This window comes from Sarcophilus harrisii, chromosome 6, assembly GCF_902635505.1.
Source record: "Sarcophilus harrisii chromosome 6, mSarHar1.11, whole genome shotgun sequence".
NCBI lineage: Eukaryota > Metazoa > Chordata > Mammalia > Dasyuromorphia > Dasyuridae > Sarcophilus > Sarcophilus harrisii.
Window position 1 is genome coordinate 64,985,911 of NC_045431.1, and position 27,569 is coordinate 65,013,479.

At 41.0% G+C, this 27,569-nt stretch overlaps 1 protein-coding gene across 1 annotated transcript in view; it reads right to left on the bottom strand.

Moving 5' to 3' along the window:
- MAML3 (mastermind like transcriptional coactivator 3) overlaps positions 1–27,101 on the bottom strand; it is a 527,579-nt gene extending 500,478 nt beyond the window's left edge. The window contains exon 1 of the mRNA XM_003773185.4: positions 25,657–27,101. Within this exon, the coding sequence (XP_003773233.3) occupies positions 25,657–26,178 (522 nt within the window). The 5' untranslated portion in view covers positions 26,179–27,101. The remainder of the gene's footprint in view (positions 1–25,656) is intronic.
- Positions 27,102–27,569: the final 468 nt, after the last annotated feature.

Genomic DNA, 27,569 nt, shown 5'->3' on the forward strand with positions numbered 1-27,569 from the left:
ATAACATACATGTTATACACATGTTAATATATCATGCATATGTACACAGATTTATTGTATGCACATACCCATGTTTGTCTACATATATGTGGATATACATGCATATATATATATATAAAAAACAAGTGTGAGTATCTTGTATATATGTGACTGTATTTCATAACCTGAAAACTGGGAGCCAATATGACAGAATGGATTGTGGGCTGGATCTGGGGGTCAGGAAAAAATGGACTCAAAAAAAAAAAAATGAAGGGTTTTTTGGTTAATGAAGATCAGAAAGAATCACAGACTAGCAGGACAATTTGAAAGTTGCACACTGAGATTATCATATGGAGAGGTAGCTAAGTGACTCATCGGATGGAGTACTAGACTGCAAGTGTTTCAGCCTCAGACACTTCCTAGCTGTATGACCTCTCTTTGCCTGCCTCATTTTCCTCATTCGTAAACAGGGGACATTACGGCACATCCTCTCCAGGATTGTTGTGAGGATAAGCTGAGATTCTATTTATAAAATGCTTTAGCAAACTATAAGGCACTATCTAAATGTTATTATTATTATTTTTATATATTTTAAAAATGAAGTTATACATAATAAAGGCTCATATTTTCACATACAATCTTTTTTTCTGTTTTAGAATGTATATTAAAATGCTGTTTACTTGGTGTTCAATTCAGAATGTATATTAATATTCAATTTAGAATGTATATTAAAATGCTGTTTACTTGGTGTTAAGCTCAGAAGTAAAAAAAAACAAAATTTTGATCTCTGTTCAACCTTAGAGTTATCTTAGACTACAAGTTAAAGAAATCAATGAGAGACAGCATGGTCCAATAGAGAGCGAGATGGCCTCTGAATGAGCAAGAACTCAAGTTCCCCTCTGACACCCATTACCCAACTTCTCCATGCACTCGGGCCTCTCTTTAGGACTGTCACATAAGAGACAAGACACCATCTGGACTTTCTTAACCAGAGAGGTCTCCACATTAATGAAATCACAAGTCTAGACCCCCACCCCCAAAAAAAGGATTTTTATTTATGGATTTTTGCAATGAGGAGTAAGGTGAAAGCACATAATTAGCTTCAACAACCTCCAGTGGCCCAAACTTTTTGTCTTCTTACATTAACAAAAAAGCAAGATCACTTTTCATAAAAGAAATTCTATTTAGAAAAAAAAAAGTCATCAATAAAGATCACAGACACTACATAACACTCAGGTCCCCAAAAGCATGACGAAGCGGCTTGTCCCTATCTCCTGTTCTACCCCTGGGAGCAAGCTTTTGAACAAGGAAGAATTTCTTATCTGGGATAATTTTCCTCAAGGCACTAGACTAATCCTTTTTTTTAAGCAACTCATTTGCTTCCTCCTTTCTCTCCCCAGCTCATTTCTGTAGGTCTGTCAGAGCTAATTATCTCTCTCTTCAAATTTATTGCTCTTCAGTGTATCATAAACACATATATTAGGGAGAGTTGAATATACTGAGTGAAGCATGCATTACAGTGTGAAGGGAAAAGGCAGGCCTCCATAATCATTTTAGAGAACCCACCATCTCTGGGAATAAGGTAATAGAAATGCCACGGAAGAAATGTGCGCCCGAATATCCAAGTCAACAGCCATCTCTTCTCTCTGCTGGCTCTGCCTCCATCCCACCTCAGTCAACACCGGGAGCCCTCCAAGAGGGAGGGCAGAAAAGGGAGCACAGTTTGGAGGTTTATAACCCTGTGACATTCCAGACCACAGATAAACATGAAGTTACCAAACCAGTAACACAAATGCCTCCTGCCACAACTGCAAGGAACAAAGACGCCATTCTCAATGGTCGCTGATGATTATCAGGGTCCCTGACGCAAGACTCCCTGAACTGGCGACTGCCCAGTGAGCTAACTCCAAAATGGCTCCAATAATTTAAAGTTAGAAGTCCCCACAAGTGGACTGCACGCTGGAAAGGGAATAAGGGACTTTTATCCCAACAGCCACTTTGTCAGAAATAGCTGATCCCAAAGGGCTATTGTGCATTGATCCCCTGCCACCCTGGCCCCTTTCTACCATTCCAAGTTTTCTTATCCTTTATCCACTTCCACAAAATCCACCAATCAGTGACACTGGCTTTCTTACAGCAACTTCTCCACCTGCTGCCTTTTTGTTGGCCCTCACTCATGCCTGGAAGGCTCTCCCTCCTCACTTCTCCCGGCTTCCTTCGAGATTCAGATCAAATCCCAACTTACAAGAGCTCCTCCCCGCCTCCCCAACTTCCCCCAGCCACTGCTAGGGCTGGCCCTGTGAAATGACTTTTCATTCACACTGTATAAATCTCCTTTTTGCACCTTGTCTCCCCCATTGGAGTGTAAGCTCCTTGAGGACAGGGATGATGTTTTAGCCCTTTTATTCCCCACTATTCCCCATACTGAGAACGGTGCCTGATTCATATTAAATATTTAATAAATGATTGTTGACTGATACAGTCATCTTATTAACATTATTAAAATTAACCGTGAGTGAATGATGTGATTAGAAATGAGATAATATTGTGAAACTTTGCAAAAGTTAAAGCACTATATAAATGTCAGCTATCATCATCCTCCTCCTCCTCTGTGATGGGAAATTGTGTCTACCAGCACAGATCTAACCATTCTATAAGTGAATAATTAGTACTTATTCAGAGGAGCAGATACAATTTTAACCTGATCCCTCTCTCACTCTGAGGACAACAGAAGGGCCTGCCTCTGAACCCCAATCTCTCCTTCTCCTTAAGGATGGGCTCTGAGGAAATCTTCCACCAAATTTGGACATAGCCATGTTTACACAAATAACTTACACACATACTATACACACACAAACACACTCTACATTTATATCATTTTCAGTTTTACAAAGCACTTTACATACATTATCTCACAGGATCTTCACAACCCTGAGGAGTAAGTGCTATTGTTATTTCATTTTACAGATAAGAGAACTGGCTGTGAAAGGCTGATTTGGTCAGGGTCAGGCATTTAGCAAGTATGTGAGGCAAGATTTGAAATGTGGTCTTTGAGCTCGAAATCATATATTCACAAAGCCCTAGTGTCTCTCCAAGAATAAGAAGAGTTCACCTTTCTATAGTGATTTAGAGTCACAATCCTATGACATAAGTAGTGTAGGTTAATGATTGATTAATTCCATTTTGCAAATGATAACATTATGGCTCAGAAAAAAGTCTCTATAAATAAGAAACAATCCTCATTTTTGTCTTTGTTTCCCTTTCAATGTCTGGCATGTAACAGGTGCTTAATAAATGCTCACTGAATTGAACGGTCATAGATGTGAAAGCCAGAATCCAAGCATGACATCTAGTTCCTGCTGGATTTGGAGATGGATGAATTGGAAGTTAATTCTCTTTTCTGGGCCTTGGTTTCTTTATTTGTAAAATGAAGGGGTTGGATTATATAGTCCCAAATGTTCTTTCTAGACTCTAATATTTTATAAGTCTAATAAATTGTCCATTAGTAGAAATCTCCTGCCTCCAAATTCAGAGTTTTTTCTACCAGACTCCTGCTGTCTTTCATGTATTCGATCAGCCTTCACAATCAGCCAACCATTCCCTGACTCTGATTCACGGTGGCCTTCCAATATTGTCTACTGTTAACAAACAGAGCCTGCCAAAAATAATCTTAAAATGTGGTTATTTCATGTTATGGGACAGACTTCAACAAATACACCCTCATTGGGATTTGAGAACACAGCAGAGTGAAATTTAAATCTAGAATCAATGTTTCCATGCTTCACTGCGGAAAATAAACTTTATTAAACCACCAGCAGCTGCAAAACATTGAAGAACTCCTAGTTAAGCAACACAATACATCTCCAGTTCTTCAGCCACAACAATTTCTAGCTGAAAAAGTTGCTTCTTTATATAACCCAGCTCTTCTCTATCTCCCCCACCCCCCCTCCCCCAAACACCAGAGGCTCTCTAGCTAAAGAGACATGGGAGGATAGGAAGGGAAAGGAACATTACAAGCCATCTCTCCTCCCAGTCTTAGGTGCTTATCCTCACACACCAGGGTGAGGAAATACCTTAGGTGATTAAAAATAAACAACACCTGCATTCTTTCTGAACCCAGTCCCTCCTCATTTCCACCCCCTTCTCTCCTTCCTGAAGATGAGACACTGGGACAAAGAACTAAAATGCCATAGTGGATTAGAATGGGGAACAAGGGGAAGTACATGGGTGGGGATAAACATGGTGGAATCTTCTGGGCTCCATTGGCTTTAGCAATCGTCAAGTTTAAGGTATGATTCAAAGAACCTATCAGAGAAAGACTAAATTCCACAGTTTAATTTGTTTTTCCTCATCGAGTGACAAGCAGCTTGCTGTTAGAAGTCCAGTGCTACACTTAAGAGTTGATAAAACCTGGGTGCAAATGCTGCTCTACACCATGAGCAAGTCCCCGTCAGGTGCCCTGGGCAACTGTAACACTGCTATCTTATAATGGTAGAGGAAGGTTTTTCAGTAGGGAGTTCCCTTTACCAATTAAATAACAGGTCTGATCACCTAGTGCCCATGGAGTAAAAAACAAAATCAAAATCATCTCTGAACTTGCCTGTCCATTCCATGCTTATTAGGGCTGAAGCCAGCACCAGTCAACTTTAAAAATGGAAAGAAACTCAAAAGTCAACTAGTTCCTCAGAAAATGGAGACTTATAATGACTTGCCCAGAGTCACAAGGCAGTAAGAAGCAGAGCCAAGATATGAATTGAGGTCCTCTGACCCTAGTGCAACGCTTTTTTCACAGTCTTCTTCCTCTATGTATTAACATCCGAGGCTATTGACCACAAAAATAAAGTAAGTTGGATTAGGTGACCCTGAGAGTCCTTTCCATCACTAAATCTATGATTTATACTTCCTGAGAGCTTGTTCCCCATGGATTAGGAGAGAGGAAGTATCTAATTTTATATTTGCAATCTTGGCATTTATGTCCATTAAAAAAAAATCTAGCTGGGTTGGATCCCCAGTTCCTTCTCTCTGAAGGATGCCATAAAGTCTGCAGAGATGTCAGATTCTGAGGGCAGTAACTGAGAAATGTTTTAACAAAATAAATAAAAATACAATACAAGATAGATAATGTTATTTGCGGGTTTTCTAAGTCAAATGCAGCCCCAGGGATCTGTTTTTATTTAAGTTTGACATCACCATTGCAGACCAACAGTTCCTCATCTGTGAGCCATGGATCCCCATTTGCCAAGTGGTCAGAGAATGCATCCGTGAATCCATTAATAAACACATGTGCCAAATAATTAATCTGCCTCACCCAGACAGGTATTAGCATTTTTCAAATATATGTAGACGTCCTAATAACTAATAAAAAATCAGCTCAAGTTTTTGCTGTTTATGTCACCGGATGGCAATCTGTCCTAGTGGAGAGAATGCCCACCTTAACGAGGTCACCGATCTATCAGAGTACGCTCAGAGTTAGAAAGAAAGATGTGTGTAAAGTATTAGCCTATCACAGTGAGAGGAGAATCAGCTAAAGAGGGGATACGATGGCAAGGAAGTTAACAGACTGTTCTAATCAGTCTCTTTAGGTGGAGAGGCAGCATGGTATAGTAGCCAGAGGGCTGAACTACAGAAGGAATAGACCTGGATTCAAACCCTGCCTCAGATACCCATCAGATGCCCATAAATTAAGTAAGCCATTTCACTTCTAAGCCTCCTCTCTCAAATCAATTGATCTCAAAGCTCCTTCTAGCTATAAACCTAGGATCTTGTGAACCTATTTTCTTTATCAAGGCGACCAAAAAACAAGTGAGGATCCAAGAGATTATCTGATTTTGAAAAAGTGGTCGCACATAACAAAACTTGAGCCTCTTCATGGATCTATGGCTGCCTTGATTTTTATTAAGTAATAAAAAACAACTGGAAACGTAAGTGACAGAAATTATTTTTTTAAAGCATTGATAAATTACTAGTCATCACCCCTTCTGAAAAATTTTCTCTCTCATCATAGAGTCTCTCTAACAACCACCATCATGAGAAGCTGAACACTACTAGTCTTCCCACTGTCCCCACTTTCAATTAGGCATGAATGAATGTATTTTCCCCCAGAAAGAGTATTACAATAATCCTATTAGCAACATGCCTCAGGTGCATTATGGAACTCATAGCTTTTTTGTGGGCTTGCTAGGAATCCAAGTAATATTTATAATATTTTTCCCATAGGAAAATTCATTCCTCCAAGTACCACCCAAATTATTATTGGAACACAAACTAGTCAGATGTTGAAGACTGTAGGCAAATCAATCAATCAACAAGTATTTATTCAGGACTTACATGGAGCTGGGCATGGTGCTGGACTCCAAGGGTAATGAAAAATTCCTACTTACAACAAGCATTCATTTAAATGGAAAAAGGGAGATGAATGTCACCCTTCCGCTATAGAGCTCAGCATGGAAAATAGCAATCCTGTAGTGTCTCAGAGCATCTAGGTGGTGCAATGGATAAAGCACCAGAACTCATCTTCTTGGGATCAAATGCAGCCTTAGATACTTACTAGCTGTGCCATCCTGGGCAAATCACTTAACCCTTTTTGCAAACCATCCTGGTATCTTTGCCAAGCAAACCCCAAATGGGCTCACAAAGACTCAGACATAACTGACAAAGACTGAACAATAATTAGCTTTCTGATCCTCAGTTTCTTCATCTGTGAAATGAGGATAATACCTAAAATAACTGCTTCACCAGAATGCTGTAGGGCTCAAACGAGATTACGTGTGTAAAGCACTTGGCAAACCTTAAAGTCCTATATAAATGTCAGTTATCATTAGGAAAGGAAATAGATCCCAATGAACAGCAGCCATGTGAGCATGAGAGAATCATAAATTAACTCTAATACCTACGTTATTTAGAGCATAGAAGGGAGCGATCTCCTGGGGGGACAGTCCTATTGTAGCTCCCTCCAGCCTCAGATCTCACTGACCCAACTCAGGATCACCTTCCCAAGGCCAGACCTTGCAGTTCCCATCCCCTCCTTCCCCCTTTTCAATGTGCCAAGGCTGAAGGGCCCAAGGAAGGAGACAAGTCGGGTCAGAGAGGTTTATGAGGCTGATGAATGACAGCTGCATGCAGGGAGTAAAGCCAAGCCTTGAACTGCTGACCCAGGAATCTCAACTTTGAGTCCAAAACTGCCCAGTAAGCCTACAAATCTCAATTACTTGAAGGTTGGGTTGGAGGAGGAGAGGAGAGAAGGAAAAGCTGAAATCAGAAAGAAAAGGGAAGATGCCTGAGGTTTTTAAGTATGTGGTGGTGGTTGTTCAACTCTGCATGACCCTTTTTGGGGGTTTCTTGGCAAAGACACAGAAGTGGTTTGCCAGTTCCTTTTCTGGCTCATTTTACAGATGAGGAAACTGAGTAAATCGGGTAAAGCGACTTGCCGAGTCGCTAGCTAGGAAGCATCTGATTTGATCTCATGAAGGTGTCTTACTGACTCCAGACCTGGTGTTCTATCCACTGCACCGGCTAGCTGTGGAAGGATGCCTCTGCACCACTATAAATCTAGAAACTGGAAAATATCTTAGAGTTTGATTTAATTATCTCCTTTTTTAAAAAGAAGAAAACTGAGGCAGAAAGTGATTTGTCCAATATTACAAAGGTAATAATAGTTCATCCTTGCGACTCATTGTTCTTCCTGCTGAACTACATCTGTTGTTTTTCTGTAAATAATGCTTTATCTGGCATTTTGCAATTCTTATTTTTGCAAAGGAACTTTCATGTCAAAAATAAATTAAAATGATGGACAAAAATGTAGACCCCTGATTTTTCTAGGATTACAATATAATGTAAAAGATATAACTGCTCACTAACTACCTAACCAAATGTAATCAACCAGCTTCCTTGATAGATCCACTCTGATGCATTTTGTACAGCTGGCCAATGTCAGCAGGTAGTCATTACCACATTACACAGGAGGCTGGATTAGTCAGGGTAATTTAATTCAGGGGAAGCGGTAACTGGAGAGCCTGATTTTTTTGAAGCATTCACACTGGTATATACTGGGACATTTTTCCCTGAATTGCAAACTCAGACCCATTTCCCGGATGCTGCAATATCAACCTTCATGCAAGTTATACACAAATGAATGGGTGATCTCATTGAAGAGAGTCACTCCTGCTAATGATGCTGTCCACAACTCATCCATGGACTATCCATGCTGGGGGCTTTCCTTCATTCTCTTCCCAGAGGGAGGATGCCATTGGAGCTGTCCATTGGTTATCCCGTGTTCTCACCAAGTAACCAATCCATCCTTTTTTTTTTTTTCTCTATTTAATCATTGCAAGGAAAAGGTAAAATAGAAAACTTACAAAAATTAGGATGAAACCATCTAAGAACATCTATCTAAATGCTATCGTTTCATAAGTCAAAATGGTGATATTTGTCAAGGAATCCAATCTGACCTAGATGTCCTCTAAAGCACTCTGCAAGTCTAAGAAGTTCTCTTTTTCCAACACTGCATTTAAGCAACTTCCCTTGCAATGGCTGTCTGGGGATGAGATCTTCAAGCTTCATCATTTGCCAGACATACTGCCTTCTGACACTGGCCTTCTCATGAAGATACAATTCATCGTGGCTGACTCTTTCCTTATAAGCTCAAGGCACCAAGCCTAGGATGGGACCAGGATTCAAAAAACTCCCAAATTTTTTCTAGAATTCTGTACATGGTTCCAACTGGACTGATTTAGGCAGATGAAAGCTTTTTATGCTGAATTTCTATGGAGAGCAGAGACTTTTCACATTTCTTTTTGGATTCTCAATAGCTAGCACAGTATTTGGCACAGAGGCCATCTATCTGGAGTGGAACTGCTCTCTCTCATATGCATATTATTCCAACAACAACCTTCTAGCTAAACTTATAGAAGAGATTACTAGGAAAAGGCCAACATGCTGGTAAAATAAACGATGTGGCAAAGCGTACAGAAATATGCTGTTTAGTCCCCTTCCAAAATGTGATTTCATTAACCTCCTCCTCACATAGTTTATCATAATAAGAGAACAAATATCATTTAAGAAATTTCTCTGGGTCCTGCAAAGCTAGCTTCAGATCTCAAGAGATAAATGTGTTAAGTGGGACAAGGGAACATTTAGCTTCCCAACTCCAACTCTATATGAGAAGCAATCACTAGGTGAGCTGAAGGTTATTAAGAAAAACTTGGCAGGTTCCTATAGTACTTTTTATTTTCCCAAAGTATTTTTATGCTACATTCATCTAACCAACAACGTTGAGCAGGTCATCCAGGGATTGCCGTCCCCGTCTGACATATAAAGGAAGTGAGGCACAAAGCTAATAAGTGAAATGGCCAAGGTCATACCATCAGTTAGCCAGGGCAAGGAGCCAGCTTCCATTCCAAAGCTCTGTCCAGCACTATACATCCAGCCTGCTGCTTCTGTACTTCCTCTGAAGCAGGAGCTGTGCCACTGACTGGAGGTCAGTCTCATGTCTGAATATTAATCACTGACCCTTACACTTAGAAGGAACCTTTGGGGTCATCTAAGCCATGGTCCTCTCAAACGGAACCGTCCTATATCCTATCAGGTAGCAGAATGCTTTCAGGGATTAGAAATTCTCAATCTCATGAGAGAGCCTATTCCATTTTTGGACATTTCTAATTGCCTTAAAATTCTTCTTTATATTTCACATATTGAATCCTCCAAGGAGTACTTACTGATTGAAGGACTTCTATAAGAATTCTTTTCTAAAATGAATTAATATCCCTTAATTGATCTGTTTTATAAATCCAGAATTTCATGGCCTAATTTTGTTTAAGATAGGCCACACAAGAATTTTTCCAGTCAAAAGACACACTCAGACCAAGCTACTGTCCAGTGATTGAGAATATTTTGCATTAGAAAGAATTCCTGCATTTTGAATATGGGAGAAATGAAGCACAAAGAAATTTGAATCATTTTGCCCAATGCCAGAAAATAGACTAGAACAACTGCCTTCCAATTTAAGTCTGAAATTCGAATCCACAACTTAAAACTACAAATTCAGGAGTATCTGAATTATACATTGTTGCCTTAGTCTAGTATAACATTGAGATTAATAAATAAGGGAAACATAAAGAAACTCAGAAAAACTTCTATGATCAGAAACAAGAACCAAAGTAATGTAGTATACAATGTATATAAAAAAGGAAAACAATTGTGGAAATATTTTGTAGGACCACATGTGATGTATAACCTAGGTCAAATCACTTACATTCTCAATGAGGGGGAATTGGGAGGGAGGAAGGAAGAGAATCTGGAACTCAAAGTTTTAAAAACAAATGTTAAAAACTGTTTTTATGTATAACTGAGGAAAAAGAAAATACTAAGTAAAAAAAAAAGGGGAAATAGAGAAGAAAACATATAGGGCTATTTGGACAGAAGAAAAAATGGATAGATGAACAGATTAATAGCTTATGATCTGCTTTGGTGAAGGGAGGTCACATGTTAATGAAATTTTCGGCCTATAATAAAAACCTCCTGGATTTTTTTTTCACTTATCCATATTTTTTCATGATCTGATTCATGCAAGATACTGCTTCCACAATCATTTCCCACTCTTGTTTCTCTGGCCTCGCTATGGCTGTCCTTAATTCCATTTATTAAACTCTCCAATTCCAAGATCCTTTCTTTTGGGTTAGTTCTGAACCACTGGTCCACTGTCCATGTCTAATAGCAAAGCAAGAGAAAGCAAGAACATACTCCCAGGAAACAGTGCACAGAAGCAACATATGGTTTTTAGAGCTGTGAAGCAAGAAATCCTTTTCAACCAAACACAGCTGTGACTCAAACCACACTTGCAAATGGTGCCCTACAAAGGCAAGATAACACGATGAACATTGGACATTGGAATCAAGCAGTTTCCAACCCTACTTTACCAAGTGTGTGTCACCCTAAGCAAGTAATGTCACTTCTTACTATCTAAGTCTATGCAACTGGAAAATGAGACGGTTGAACTACATCAGATTTTCTCACAGTAATTTGGTCAAAGAACACTTTGGGGCTTAAAATATGCTGATGGAAATTTTAAATGGAGCCTCAGGCTAGGAACATCTTCAGTATTGGGGGAGATAAGAGAGGAAATTAAACCTACTTTCATACAAAAATTATGTCACAAAGAATTACAATTTATGCACAGATCATTTTATAATGAATAGTTTTAAAATATTGTCACCCAAAGGGCAATAGAGAAGCATATAGTAGATATGAGGAGACTGTAGTACATTACCAACAAGGAATTATGCAAGAGAAATGACCTAAAAAATGTCATCACAGAGATGTATGACTAGAGAAAGAGGTTTAGTTATATAGTGAGAGGAAGACATAAGCAATTGACTCCCCTAGAATTCATGCAATATCAATGGGACTATTAGTTTCCCATCAAGTTGGGTGACCCATTCCCTGCTCTTCCCCTCATGGGGGAAGGTGGATTTTCTGAAGGATGTGGAGTTCCAAAGAAAGAAAGGGAACAGACAGGTTATGCTCTGTAATAAAGAAAATACCTACAACAGTAAGATCACAAATCTATTGACAGATTGACATAGCTCAAACACTGTTCGTAGAATCTTTATTCACACCTTGGGGAACTCAGCTTGGGAAACACCGAGTCTTAGATATCACCTGAGCCAAGTCCCCAATTTTATAGATAAGAAAATTGACATAGGGAAGGGGAAGGAAAGGAAATAACTTCTCCTCTTCTAACAGCCTATGATTCTATCATTCCAAATAGGTCTTTCAACATGGATGATTCATTAAGGCCTATCCAAATCTATATCATCTATAAATGGATTAAGAGATTATATTATACAGATTGAAGATCTGTATTAGGAGAAAAAAAAAGAGATACAACTGTAAAGCAACATTATCTCCACATGCCCAATTAAACATGTCATATAGTTGAAGGCTGGAGAGCCTACAAAGTCATGAGTGGCCAGTTTTCTACAAGCTTTGACAAAGCTTTAAAAATCAGAAGGAAATATTTTTAAAAATTAAATATTTTAACCACAACATATGATTTCCACTCTCTCTGTTTTTATCCACTTGCATTTTTGATTTCCTTCTCAGGTTAATTTTACCTTATTTCTAAGTCAGATTTTTCTTGTGCAACAAAGTAACTGTATGGATATGTATACATATATTGCATTTAACATATACTTTAACATATTTAACATGTATTGATGTACCTGCCATCTGGAGGAGGGGGTAGGGGGAAGGAAGGGAAAAATTGGAACAGAAGGTTTTGCAAGGGTCAATGCTAAAAAAATAACCCATGCATATATCTTGTAAATAAAAAGCTATAATTAAAAAAAAATTAAATATTTTGCCCAATTATTTAAATTCTGCCCCAGTTCATTTAGGAATCAACACTAGTTACTCAAGCCATAAGTATCACTGTTCTGCATCATAGTGGCCATCTTCAATGGGAGGCTCAATGTCATTAAAATGGAGGTGTCAAATGTAGAAATCAATTTCTTCATGCTAAGAAAAAAAATTCCCAGTGTGTTGAGTTTTAGTCATTTTCCCTCAAGAAAAATGTAGAAAGGCTGCATGTTAGAATCATTTCTGTTCTCTTTGCAGAGATGTACCTCCATACCAGGAAATTTCTGCTCTTTTATGCGTGGAATTATTTACCCACATTTCAAAAACTTTCCTGTCTGTAGACCATGCCCCATAGCTTAAAAGGATTCACCTCTTCCTGTGCATCAATATATAGAATGTTTCCTTCTTTCCATCCTTCTCAATACTCTCAACTTCTTTTCTAGGTTATTATGCAACCTTCTTTCTTTAGTTTCTTAAATTCCCTTAGATCCACCACAAACTCAGTAACAATAACAATAAGAAGACAGGAGGGAAGAGAGAAGAATCAGCTCATGGATGATTAGAGTAAATTACTAGCAAGTTAGCATTACCACAGGCTACAGTCACAGAGTCCTAGTATCCAGGAACAAGGAAATGATAATCCCAACTCTAGTCTGTCCTGGTTGAACCATATCTTGAATACTGTGTTCAGTTTGTGTGTTCAGGACTAGTGGGTACATTTTAGGAAGTTGCGAGGCTAGAGATTGTACAGAAGAGATAATGTGGCCAGGAGGAGGATGGACCTTGAGATTATGCCATATGAGGATTGGCTGATTGAGCCATTGGCTGGCAGTCTAGAAAAGAGAAAACGTAGGTGATGTGCGATAGAGACTTTAAGAAGAAGTGATAGTTGTCTTTAGACTGAAAGTCTATTATAGCCCCCTAAGTTGTCTGTATGGCACTTATTGTAGTTCCGAGTTTTACAATCTAGAATGGCCCTAGAGAGATCTTGGAATTATAATAGGTGGTAGCCGTGAAGAGATAAAATCAGGCTTGATGTAGGGAAAACTTTCTAGGAGTGAGAGCTTTAGAACAATGGAATGGGAGGAAAGGCCTCCCCACTCCTGAAGCCTTTAAGCAAAAGCTGGACATAAAGATCACCTCTTACTATATGTTAAAGGAGATTATCATTGAGCTCCTGCTTAGATTAGATGGATACTGAAGTAGCTTCCAGCTCTGATATTCTGTGATTTGAAGTCAAAAGAGCTATGTTCAAATCCTGACTCTTTTACTTTCTGTGTGAAATCTGAACAATTCACTTCATTTCTTTTTGGTTCAGTTTCCTCATCTCTCCAATGAGGGAACTGAACTGGATGACCTTTTAAGGTCACATAGTAGCCAGAACACTCAAGAAGACTTGAATTCAAAACCCCAATGGAACACTGACCAGCTGGACAACCCTGGGAAAACTCTCTCTCTTTCTCTGCCTGTGTTTCCTCACCTATAAAATGAGAATAATAATAGCACCAACTTTTGAGGATCAACTGAGATCACATATGGGAAGCACTTTTCAAACCTCGGCCATCTTTATTGTCCACTGTCTTTTACAACCATCTTCTACATAGGAAAAATGAAAATTTTGAGACTTTGAAGGAAAAAAGACTTTGAGACATTTATAAAATGTGTAACTTAAGGATTCCTTGGGATTATTTCCCCAAGGAATCCTTAAGTTATACATTTTATAAATTTTGAGGACACATGCAGGACCCAGCCTTCAAACCTGTGGCTTTGGGGTCAACGTTAAAATCAATCTAGGAGATATTACCCTTGTCCTAGATCCCTCCTTTCTAAATATTCACTAATCTTGAACTCCTGGCTTTCACTTTCCCAGTGTCTGGACTGACCAGGCTCCCTAGGATCACAGAGTTCATAAATCAGGATTTAATCAATCTTCTTTCCTCTTATAATTTCTTCACAATCATCAGAGGCTCAATTCTAGCATCCTTCCCTTTCCCCTTTTTCACTTCTATGCTTTCAAATACTCCGGCCCACAAGGTTGAATTTTCTAGGACTGATTCACAAGGGAAAGGAGAATATACAAATTCTGAAATTATACATCAGGATCAGATAATGAGAACTATTTAATCCAAAATTGGTAAGTAGCTAATTTTTTATACTCTTTTATCTAGCTATATCTCCCCACAGTTGGGTTTATGACCTTCCCATTATTGATTTCAAACTATCCATATAGCTTAGAACAACTCAGTTCTGTAGGTCTCAGTTTCTTCATCTGCAAAATGAAAAGGCTCAATTAGATAAAAAGGTCCTTAAACTGGGATGTGTGAATTAGGTTTTTAAAAATATTTTGATGTCTATTTCCTTTAAAATTCCATGTATTATGATGTATCTGTTTTAAAACATTATGCCAAGGAAGGGTGCAAAGGCTCTATCAGACTATCCAGAGGTTCCATGACCCAAAAAAATATTAAGCACATCAACTCTATATCTCTTAAGCTCCCTTCTCACACTGCAATATAGGATCCTAGGCCTCAAACAGCTGGTTCTTTACTCCTAATCTACAAAAGACTATTCACATTTCATTCCTGAACAGTGAATTCCCACCACCATCAATGAATGCTATCTTTTGCCTCAGAACAATCCCACGTGGATTTTGGCTATTTCTACCTCTCTGCTCTGAATCAAACTTCAGTGGTCCATTTTTCTGATTCAAGGCTTACTCTAAGATTGTCTGGTGCAATCCCTTCATTTTATAGATAAGCAAATTGAGCCCTGGGTCAATTTACCCAAGTTCATACAGCTAATTATTGGCAGAGCCTAAACAGGAACTCGGGTTTCCTAATTCCCAGTCCAGTGATCTTTCTATTCTGTCAATATTCTCATCAATCTGGGTACTATTGCTCTTGCGGCTGGATTCTTTGTGGTCAGAATTTACTTCTACAAAACACTGGATGTAATGTTTCTACTCTTATTCAAACAGCACTGAACTTACAGTTGTTTCTCAATAAAAATTTGCGATATTTCTTACATACATGCCCTCCTCTCTATTCCCACTGCTTCTAATATCCTGAGGCAAGTTCTCATTAACATCCACCTAGATCATTTTTGAGAAGCTAGATACCACAGTGGATAGAGCACTGGCCTGGGAATCAAAAAGATTCATCTTCATGAGTTCCAGTTTGGCCTAAAACATTTATTAGCCCACAAACCTGGGCAAGACACCTCACTGTTTGCCTCAGTTTCCCCATCTGCAAAGTGAGCTGGAGAAGGAAATGAAAAACCATTCCAGCATCTTTTCCAAGAAAATCCCCAAAGGGGAAACTAAGAGTCAAACAGCTGAAACAAATGATCAACAAGACCACCATTTTAATAATCTCTACCAAGTCTTCCCACCTTTTTTTAACTCTCTCCTCCTCAATCCATCTTTCATACTCTTGCCAAACCAATTTTATTTATGTGTGTTTCCGACTGCATTAATCCTCTGCTCACAGATTCTTGTGGTTTACTACTGTACATCGAGCAAAGTTCAGACAACTCAGCCTGCCATTTATAGCCCCCCTTTTCCATTCTTAATTCACATCATTTCTTCCATGCTTTAATCAAACTGAACTATTCTCTGTCCTGAACCCACCATGCCCTTGATGCCTTCGCCACTTTGTTCTCGATTTCTGCTCCTCCCTCTCAATCCTTACATGTTGGAATTCCTAGCCATGACCTACATAAACCTTCCCTGCTTGTTCTGCCAGTCCTGGTCTTCTCAGAATTCAGGTGACGCTTTCTCTCATCCCATCCCCCTAAGCTTACCGCACTTAGTAGAGTTACCTCTCACTGGGCTAGACAGGACCTGGACACATCTAAATTTTGTACCTGTTCCAATTTATAAATGAAATAATAAAGACAAATAATTCTTTGTTATCTAATGGAAAGCAGCAAAAGGATAGCCTAGAACAAGGAAATCTACTGTAGTTTGGAGTCAGAGGACCACATTCAAATCTTGGACTCAATGTTTTATACATACACAATTTCAGACAAGTCCCTTAACTTTTCTGTCCCTAAGTTTGTAAAGTGTTATGAGGAGGGGAAGAGGTTGTTGGACTAGATCTGTCTCTATGGTCCTTCCATCTAGAAAACCACAGGCAATTCCAATTCTTCATTTTCTCATTGGCTTCAAGTTCTAGCCAAATGTAATATTCACAATAGTTATAAAAAACACAACTTAATTTCTTTCCTTCTTACTGAGCTGCCTGTTCTTTAGTTAAGGTGCTAACTAGCAGGGAAACGGCCAAAAGGCTCACGGCAGCAGAGACACAGAGAAGAAAAAAAGCTTCTTCTCCCCCAATAATCTACAGATGGGATAAGTAAGCAACAGCAAAGATAGTAAAGGACCCTAGCTCTGGATCTAGAGTCATCAGAGAATTTGGGTTCCAATTTTAGTTCTGTTATTTACTATCCATGTGAACTTGGAGAAATCACTTACTTCCCCATCCAAGGGCAAGACACTTACCTTGTCGAGCTTCAGTTTCATATATAAAATGAGAATAAAATTAGTGGGTTTGGTTTTTTTGCTGTGAGAATCAAATGAAACAGTATATACCAACCAATCTGCCAACCTCAAGATGCTATATGTCCATTATAATCAGTATTATTGCTATTATTTTTAAAAAAAGATGATTTTATTGATTGATTTCCCCAGCTCTCCATGACATATCTACATATACAGTGAGAAAAGAAAACAAAATTCACTCCTAAAACAAGAGTGGGATTAATTATCCTAAGACACAAGGCTGCAATATGGAAACATAATTGTTAGTTAACTGGCTCTTGTTTACCAGGGAATGAAATATCTCATAGCAGTAAATAAATCTTACAATTTTAAAATGTATGGAGGACTCAGCCTGTAACTGGCATCTATCCAACTGAGGACACAGAAAGAGGGCTGGCCTTCTGATCAGCTTCCCAGGTAATACCTCCTAGCAGAAAAAATCTAAGTCTCCATTCCCACTTTAATTCTCCACAACTTGGAGAAACCTTATCAGACAATATTTTCTTTAATGAGAGAGAAATCAGGGAGTAGAGCTATTAATATTCTAAAGTCTCAACCTGGCTTGGCTTTTCCAAGGAATGTTGGTCAGTGGGGAATGAGCCCTACTAATTTATTTCAGAACCCAGGACTGGAAGAGGTCTGAAAAGATTCCCCTCTGGGCTTCTCACCTAAAAGAGTTGGGAGGGATTACTAAATTATATCTAAGGCTTTTTTCCTATTCTAAAACCCCATCATCCCTTTAGTTTAAAATTCCAGTGCCTATCCTGAAAATTCTAATTTTAAGTTCAGGAAAAGTTAGATATATCACCAAAGTAAATCTCATTCTTCTAGTGGACAGAGTTAAGAAATTTGTTGTTGTTGAGATTTCACGTGCTTTATCAGATTTGAACCTCATAACTCACTCCTATGAGATAGGTAGTAGGATTATTCCCTTTTGGTAGATTAAGAAACTGAGGCACAGCAAAGTAACTCCAGAGTAATATGGCTAATGAATGTCTGAGGCAGGATTTTTCAGATCTTCCCAAATCAAATGATAGAACTAAATTGGCTGGAGATTTTATTTTTAAAGATGCTTTGGGAACTTAAAAAAGATCAACTTCTCTGCCATGAATAATGATGAGAATAATGATCTTAAGACTGATGTTCAGTAGAGTTGAGCATTGGATCTGGAACTGGAGAGCCTCAGGTCCAATAATCTGTCACTTATTATCCCTATGATCTCAGGGAAGTTACTTCATCCCTATGAGCCTCAGTTTCTTCATCTGAAAAATGACAGCATAATACCAGATAATCTTTAAAGTCTCTGCCAGATCTTTTCTATGATCTTCCCAAAGAGTTACACTGTGCATCTTCTAAGAAGGTATTTCAAGAGATTAGAATGTTATCTATCTATCTACACACACACACACACACACACACACATATATATGTACACAAGTATATATGTAGATATATCTGTGTGTATGTGTATAGATGCCCATAAATGTGTACATACACATACATGTGTGTATATGTAAATAGGTTACATATGTGATAAATGCTAGTTGATTGATTATTCTTTATACCAGAATCACAAGAGATATAGAAAAACTAGGAAAAGGGTGATTGTGGAAATGGTTTCTAATAGTTATTATTATTATTACATTATTATATATACATAATAATAATGCAATAAAATTCATATTTTTTTGGCTTATGGGAATTGGAATTATTGAGTTCTGAGCCAGAATCTTACACTCAGCACCATAGGAAAAGGGAAACCATATTAGATGGTGAAGAACTAACTCAACAAAACATTATCTTGATGATTCCTGGAACCATTCCAGGGATGAGTGCCAAAATGTTGTATCAGTTGCAATTTTGCCAAAACCCTTCCCTGGGCAACTAACTGTTTAATGTTCAAATTATGGAGATGGTAAGATCATCAGGGAAGGGGCTATAGCATTGTAAGTATTTTGCGAATCATTGTCTACTTTACATGCTCCTAAAGTAATGACTCTCCAAATGATCAATTGTATCAATGATATCTCTGATTCCTCAGCTTCTCCAACCATTAAGAGGATACCAATGGAGCACAAGAGTTGCCTAACAATGGTTCCTAATCCTCACCAAATCATCAATCCATTTTTTTTTCACTCATAGATTTCTTTGAGGACCCAATGAAATGAAGTATTGAATTACAGTGATAATATAAGGATCCCTCTGCTTCTTGAATAATAATTGAGAAACCTGTGCCTACTCATTAGTTTTGGTGAGTAGGTCTACCTGAGAGCCCCCTTCTATCTCATCTCATGTTTGGATCTGAAAATCACCTCCCCATCTTCCCAAGTGAAAAAACATATCAAAGGCCTGCTAATTAAAGCTTTATATTCCCAATAATACCACCAAAGTCCCATCAGTGATTATGGGTATTTTTTAATGGTAGCAATCAGTGCAGTGGTGCAATGGAAAGAAGGAAATAGAGAGAGGGAGCAGCGAGGTAGCAAAGTGGATAGAGCATCAGCTTTGAAGTCAGAAGGACCTGAGTTCAAATCTGGCCTCAGAAACTTAGCATTCCTAGCAGTATGACCCTGGGCAAGTCACTTAACCTCAACTGTCTCAGCAATAATAATAATAACATCTATCTTCCAGGGTTGCTGTAAAGATCAAATGAAATATCTGTAAAGCTCTTCACAAACCTTAAAGCATTATATAAGTGCTAGTTATTATATTTAATGTCCTGTTCCTTCTAAATAAAAAGCTATCCTAGGAATAGTCTGTTAATATCTTTATAATGGGGGGGGGGGTGCGCTCTCTTATCTCTGGAATTCACTTTCTTCTGCCCCTTTTATCTCTTAGCATCCCTAACTTCCTTCAAAGTAGAGTTCAGATGCCTTGACCTTATTCCCATTAGATTTTATATATGGTCTTCCCTCCCCCAGAAGTCTTATGCATAGTTTTTAAGCTCTCTAATGTATTTACTATGTAATAAATATTTTCCTCATGACATCTAACTCATTCTTCACTGGGCAGCTTAGTACCGAGCTGGACTAGAAGTCAGCAAACCTGAGTTCAAAGCTTTGCTAGTTCTGTAACCTTGGTCACATTCTTAACCCCTGAAAGCCCTCAATTTCCTCCTCTTTAAAGGTAAATAATATAAGTCACTAAAGACTGCTTACATCACAAGGTTATAGAGAAAAAAAGCCACAAACCTGAAAACTGAATATAAATGTGACCCTGTTTGTCATCAGGAGCTTCAAGCAGCTCCCAAGAAAAGAACCACATCTTAACGAAATGTTGTTCTCTCCTCTGATACTTAGCACAGTGCTTTGCACACAGTAAGCAATTAATAAATATTGAAATGAAGTCTCTGCTTAAAATAGTAGCTGTTTTTTAGATAAAAGCTTACTGAAAGGTCCATTTCCCCCCCCCCATTTCACTTCAAAGACATGAACAGGATTGAGATATGGCCACCTGTAAACCTCAGGCTTATCTCCAATTTACTGAAAGGGGAGTTCAGACCACATCAACCTTGACTGTGGTGAAAGCTTGTAGTGCACCCAGAGCTTTCACTATGGCCTTGGACCAAGACAGATGTCTGCTTCCCCAAGCTTACTCTTATCTACAGCAAGAAAACAATAAAAACAGAACTTTCACTTACTAATCCCAAGCCAAGAAAAGAAAGAAAAAACTGACACATAGAAGTGTTATGATATGAATTCTAACAGCCAAATAGAAACCAGGAGCTCTGTTCTTATGTTTTTCCATAGTTATTAAGTTCTGAAGGATGACTGCTTTCACAGGATCCCACAGAGTCAGCACTAGAAGGCATTTCAAGGCATCAGGGCTAGGTCCTCTTCTCAACTCTGCCATTTAACAGATGAGGAAACAGGAGAAATGATGTGCCTTGCCCCAAGCTTTCCATCTAAGGAGTTAATGATAATCTCACAACAAGGATGAGGTGCTCTGCCTCCAAGACCCTTGAATTCCCTTTAAGTACACAGCCCAATCTGAAGATCAACTGTTCTATGCAAAAGCAAGCATAAATGTCAAGGACAGGCTAAAGAAAGTGAAAGTCAGTCATCACTTAAGACTGAAATCCTGAGATTCCAGTTTTCAGAAATTTGTAATTTCTATATGAACTTTTTTTTTTTTGGACTCCAACTGCTAAAGTGGCTTTTTAAAAAGATACTAATTTAACATCAAATCCCTCTCCCAAATTTAATATGATTACTTGAAAAGTCGATATTAACTCAGAAAAAATGAAATATACCTTCTTCTCCTCTAAAGTGTCAAGAGGAGAATTATAGCCTAACATTAGATCTGATCAATCCATCAAACAACAAGCATTTATTAAGTACCTATTATGTCCTAGCCATAGTTCTAGATCCAAGGATTAAAAATACAAAAAATGAGACAATCCCTACTGTTGATTTTTCTTAATTATTTTTCTTTGTAACTAATAAAGCAGATTGTGTACCCAGCAATGAATGTAATGTAGAAGAAAAATTACTTGATAAATTTTTTTAAAATATTATTTTTTAATGGGAAGAAGACTGAAATTTTTGGAGCCAAACAAAAGCCTCATAGAACTAATGCATAAAAATTGTGAGGATATTTGATAAGTATATATAGTACAGGCTAGCTAGTATCTTGACCTCATATCCTTTCCTAAGATGCCTGTCAGAGCATACAAGAATGAAAGCACACAATGTGGAAATGTTCCTACATTCTACAAAGCACTGTGGTATAGCTAAGCCTTTAATCCATAAGACTAAAATATTGAAAGAAAAAAAACTGAGAGTACAAAGTTGCCTATCTTCAAGCAAACTTTCCTCTTCCCAATTAGTGTACTTAATATGTCAGCCTGTGACACATCATGAAATCTGTAGTTGGAAATAAAGTTGACAATCTGTTAATTTCAATATTAGACACATCACTACTAAGGTGTTGAAAGCTGCTTTTCTGATTTAGTGATTCTTTTGACACTTTCCTGCTCTGGGTCTCAGGTCTCAGTTTCCTCCACTGTAAAAAAAAAAATAAATAAATAAGGAGGCTTCCTAGATCCCAGCTTCTTAAACTGTGGTTCTGAATCCTATATGGAGTCTCAACTGAATGTGAGGGTCACAAAATTATGATTTATTATCAGTAAATGTTTGATTTGTATATCTGTTTCATGTACCTATATAACCAGATGGTCATGTAAATATTTCTGTGGCAAAAAGGGTTCATGTAGAAAAAGTTTAAGTCCTGTCCTAGATGATCTCTAAGATCCCTTGAAGATTTAAAAGCTGAGAACCTCCTTGAACATCAACTCCAACCTTCTGTAATGATGTCTCAGTGGGACTGGGAGAGAATAGGATCCCTCAAAAAACAGAAAAACTTTCTGGTTACCTAGTTTATCTTTTCTCCTTTTCATTGAATAAAAGACATTAAAAGGGCATCTGACATAAGTTTGGCTTAGGTAGTTGTCTGGCTTGTCTGAAAATTGGCCCGAGAGAAGTATGGCAAATTGCATAGAAGAACCATTTTAGAATCATGGAGATCTGAGTTCAAAACCTGATTCAGATCCATATTATCTGCCTAGGTGTCCAAGGGCAAGTCACTTAAATTCTTCAGTGCCCAGTTTTAGAAAGAAGTTAGCCATCTGCACAGGTGAAGAGTTTCCATAGGAGATTTCTTTACACTAATGAAACCACAGGTCTAGAGTGAAAAGGGAGGGAAAATGGGGAGTGAAATGGTGGAAGAGGAGATAGAGAGGGAAACATCAAGATCATTAATCCCAAAAGAGTGGGAGAGGGGGCACATTTTTCACAATACATCTTAATTTCTAGAATTCCAATCTTAATCAAAATTGTGTAAGTTCCTAGCATGTGCCAAACACTATGCTAAACGCTGAGGATACAAAAAAGAGGAAAAAGACAGCTCCTGCCCTCAAAAATCTTACCACCAGAAAGCTGAGAATAATACTTATATGCATAACAAAGGAATGGGTACTGCGGCAGGAGAGGAGGCTTTCAAAAAATCACCCACCAAATCCGACTTTTTGCAAAACTGAGCAGCCTCACCTGTGATAAGTCCCCTTAATTCTGGAGCTGGGATGGGGAAATATGGACCTGGGTCAGGAAGGTAAAGATGTGAATGGGGGAAGGGGGATTGAGACAGATAATGTCAGTGACAGACAGATACTAAACGGGAAAAAGGTAAAGAAGATTCATAAATTAATGTCTTCTTTGTGTGCAGGAAAACTACAGTATATCAGTGGGTTTTGACTTCCTGTTTGTAAAAGCAAGAAGCGTTTTCCAAGTCTCTTTCTGTCTCCCTCTCTCTCTTTCTGTCTCTGTCTCTGTCTCTCTCTCTCTCAGCGGCTCAAAATACACAGTCCGCCTCTTCCTGATCTTCTATAAATGAGACTACATGACTGAAGCGCTCTCTCCCGTTGCGCTTGCTCTGGCTCCCTTGCTCCCTGTGTCTTTCCTTCCTCCCTCCTTCTCCCCCTCCCCTTCGCCCCCAGCCAGACGCGAAGGGGCGGAGGAAAGGGTGTTTGGGGGCTTTCCAGTGATTAGGGGGATATTAGTAGTAGCAGGCGTCGCTGTAGTAGATCGCCACCTCCAAGTTCCCCAGCTCTTCGAGTAGGAGGTTAGAGCCGCGGACAAAGCACCTCCCCTCTCCCCTCCCACCCCGTCCAAAGGGTGGAGGTGGGAGGGAGAAAGGGAGGAAGGGAAGGCGTGTGAAGGGAGGAGGAGGAGGAAGAAGAGGAGGAGGGGAAGAAGGTGCTGTACAGCGGGCCTGCAAAGGATCACGCCGAGGGGGAGGAGGGGCGGAGACAGCTTCTGAGCTAAGGGGGGAGGAAGAGAGATATCTTTAAGACCGAGATAAACAAATTGCTCCCCCTCCTTCACGTGTGGGGTGAGGGGGGGAAGAAAGGGAGGCAGGCGGGGAGGGGTGGGGAGAAAGGAGAGACGCGAGGAAGAGTGGGGGACACCCGAGAATGGGAGGGGGAGTGAGTGGGAAGAGACTGATACAATCCCAACCCTCCCCCTATCCCTTCGGCTCTTTGTCACGGAAATGCCCAAACCCAGCTCCCAACTGAAGCTGACCTCTCCGGCTCCCGCCCCCCATCTCTCCCAACCCTAGAGCGCAAAAGAGAAGATTCTCCCGCTCGGGGGAAGTGCCCGATTTTTCAGCCCCAAGTAGAAAGCAGCCCTCTTCCTCCCTCCGTGGGGGTCCGCACCACCCAGCAGTTAGCGGCACTATCTGTGCACCCAGGGAGCAGGGCGAACGGTCGGTGCCCTGCTCGGCCACGGGAGCTCTGACTTTAACATCCACCGAGCCACCCCCGGCCACACATGCACACGCACACGCACTACACTCAGAATGAAATTTCGAGGGGGAGGGCGCTGGAGATGGGTCTACGTTTTGGGGGTTTTCGGGCAAATAAATGCTTTTCACCAGCCCCTAATCACTCCTGAGAAAAGGAGAAGGGAGGGAATGAAAGAAAGAGAGAGGGAAAAAAGAGGAGGAGGAAGAGGATTAGAAAGAAAGATCCAAGAGAAAGAAGGGACTGAGATGTGAGGGAAAGCTGTAAAAAACTCCTCAGCGAAGTCCAGGCACCAGAGCAGGTTGGAGGCCTCTTCCCCCCCGGGGTTGGGGAGCGGGGATCGCGCTACTTCCTACTTGCTAAGTTATGCAATTGATAGACAAACACCCCACCCCCAAGCCTCTGCCTCCACAGGCAAACCTCCTACACCTCTCTTTTCCAGGGCTGAGCTCTTCTCGGTGCTTATTAAAACACCCGGGGAAAGTTTGATGGGGGGCAGGGGTAGAGGTGTGGGATGCTTCCGGAAGCGAAAAGGACAGTCTCAGTAAGGGAAGTTTAAAGGGAAAATGGGAAGAGAGTGGCGGAGTGCGAATCCAGAATCGGGTGGCTGGGGCGACAGGAGGGAACGAGCTTCAAACAACACCAGGGAACTTTCTCCTTTACCTGCTGCAAGAGCAGCAAACCCAGTCTTACTTTCCTCCCCGCCCCTTCACCTGCCTTGCCAAACCAGACTTTAAAAAGCCATCGATGCAGCGTGCACACACACATACACGCGCGCGCGCGCGCACGCACACACAGACACAGACACACAAACACAGAGACACACACACAGGACGCGTACATCTCCCCCACCCCCCAAAAAAAGTTCATTCACAAAACTCTACGACTTTCTTAAAACAAAGAGGGAATGGGGGGATATTTCATCCTCCCTCTCCCCTTCTTTTGGGCACAAAACGGTACCTCCCCAGAATCACAGCATCAGTATCTCCCCTAACCCAAACGGATGTGCCGTATAAAAGGTAGGGGGGAGTAGGGGGAGAGAAACGAGATTTGCGAGGTGAAGGAAGAGCTGGGGGTGGAGAGCTAGGGAAAGGAGGAGGAGCAGACTTTCAACTCAAGATTCAGCCTCTTTCAAACTGGTTCTTAGGAAAAGGAGGAAAAAAAAAAAAAACTTTTCCAAACAGCACACTTAGAAGACGCTCCTTAAGATTCCTTCTTTCCCGTCTTAAATGCCCCCTTTTTGCCAGTCTCCCCAACCCCACCCCGCGCCCCTTCACATCTGACAATCCTGGCCGACTAACAGGTATCTGACCGAGCCTTTTCCCAGGAAAAGTTTACTTGAAACCCGTCCGCTGCCACAGAGCTCCCCTTTTTGCCCAAATCGGCCTCCCCCCAACCCCAACACAAACACATCCAAACCAGGACGGCCCGCTCCCCGCATCCAACCAGGTCCCGGGTCCCCCTGCCCGAATTGTCCCCTCACCATGATCAGAGTGTGATTTCTTTGCTCCGCTGTGGCAGACTCTGCATCTTGCTGCTGTTTGCTCGAGTGCTGCGGGGGCTGTTTGCTGCCTCCGCCGCCGCCCCCGCCGCCCGATTTTTTGGCCCTTTGCTCCAGGGTCCTCTGATAGAGGCTCACCGTGTCCCTGCGCTCCAGCTCCAGCTGCTCCGCCTGGGCTTGCTGGTACCTGTTCTCACAGTTGACATGGTGCCGCCTGCAGCCTTCGATGCGCTGCCTCAGCCGCTCCACCACGGTGCTGTGCTTGGGGACGCTCCCCGGGCCGCCGCCGCTGCCCCCGGGGCCGCCGCCGCCGCCGCCACCGCCACCGCCGCCGCCGCCGCCGCCGCCGCCAGCATGGTGATTGTTACTCGGTGCAGCGGGAGTATTATTGGGAGTATTATTCACACCGATACCGGCCCCACCGAGGCTGCTGTTCAGGTTACTGTTGATGCAAATACTACTGCCATTCGCGGTGGCAGCAGCGGGGGCTGCGAAATCCCCCATCCTGCTCCCCGTGCACACTATTTTGGAAGAACTTTTTGTATCCACCCCCCTATCAGCCTCCTCCTTGGGTCCAGGATTAAAATAGTTTTAAGTGGAACGCGGGGGAGCAAACAAGCACATGGATGGAGACACCGATTCTGAGCAGGAGAGGGGGAGAAGGGGAGAATACTTGGGGGGGGGGCTGTTGTTGCTGTTGTTTCCTTTTTTTTTTTTAAAGTGTAACGCTCCCCCCCAAAATAATAATATTGAAGGTGTTATCAGAGTATCATCAAGACACCTATCAATAAAAACAATCAACAAACTGAAGAGTAGCAAATCGGGTTGCAACTCAGCGGGAGATCCGTTCCTTCCCTCACTTCTTTTTATAATCCATTATTTTCTAATAAATTCCAGGAGATTTCCGGTGGTTGGCAAGCATTTTCTCCCGATATTCGAGGGGAAAAGCCACATCTACACATACACACACCACACCACACACACTCGCAAACAGGCAAAGGCACCCCAGGCAGACACACAATACACACACTCGCTCCACACTCACAGCATCAAAAGACAGCGAGCTTTCTTATTGCATTTTCCTTCCACAAAAAAGTTTTGGTGTTTATGCCGCCCCGTGTTCTCAAAGTACTTTGGCTGCTCGGTAGCATTTCACAGGAACCTAAATATCAAATCCTCGGGTTGGGGGGAAGTAAACATATGAACAATCCCGGGGGTGATTGCAAAAGTAGATCGGTGAAGTCCTTTGAAAAAAAAAAAAAAAACACGCCGAGCTGATAAGAACCCCCAACGCTTGGCTTTTGCTGCTGCTGCTGCTGCTGCTGCTACTGCTGCGGCTGCTCCTCCTGCCACCATCACAATGATCAAGTGCTCTCCTCCTCCTCCTCATCCTCCTCCTCCTCTCTCTCCTCCACCTCCTCCTCCTCCTCCATGCCAGCGGAGTGATATCAGGACAAGAGAGCTCAGTAAACACAGAAGCAGCAGCAGTAGCAGCAGCAGCCCAGCAGCAGCAGCAGCAGCAGCAGCAGCAGGGAGAGCAGAGACGGCAGCGGCGGCGGCGGCGGCGGCAGCGGCGGCCAGCAGCAGCAAAGAAGCAGCAGCCGCTTGAGGCCGGGAGACCGAACCCGGGGACAAGGTGCAAAACCCGGCCCGGACTCTCTCCTGGCGGGAGTGGAGAAAGGCACACACCAATCACTCTCCTTCTCCCTTTCCCCTCACCTCCCTCTCCCTTCGCCCCTCCCCGCGCCCCCAACCTTACAACTGCCCTGAGAATAGGAAGCCCCAGCTGCCAGAAAAAAGAAAAAAGAAAGATCCTGATGGATCCCGGGAATGAATCAACTTTTGACCTGTGAACGTATGTGTATGGATGTGTGAGTGTGTATGTGTGTGTGTGT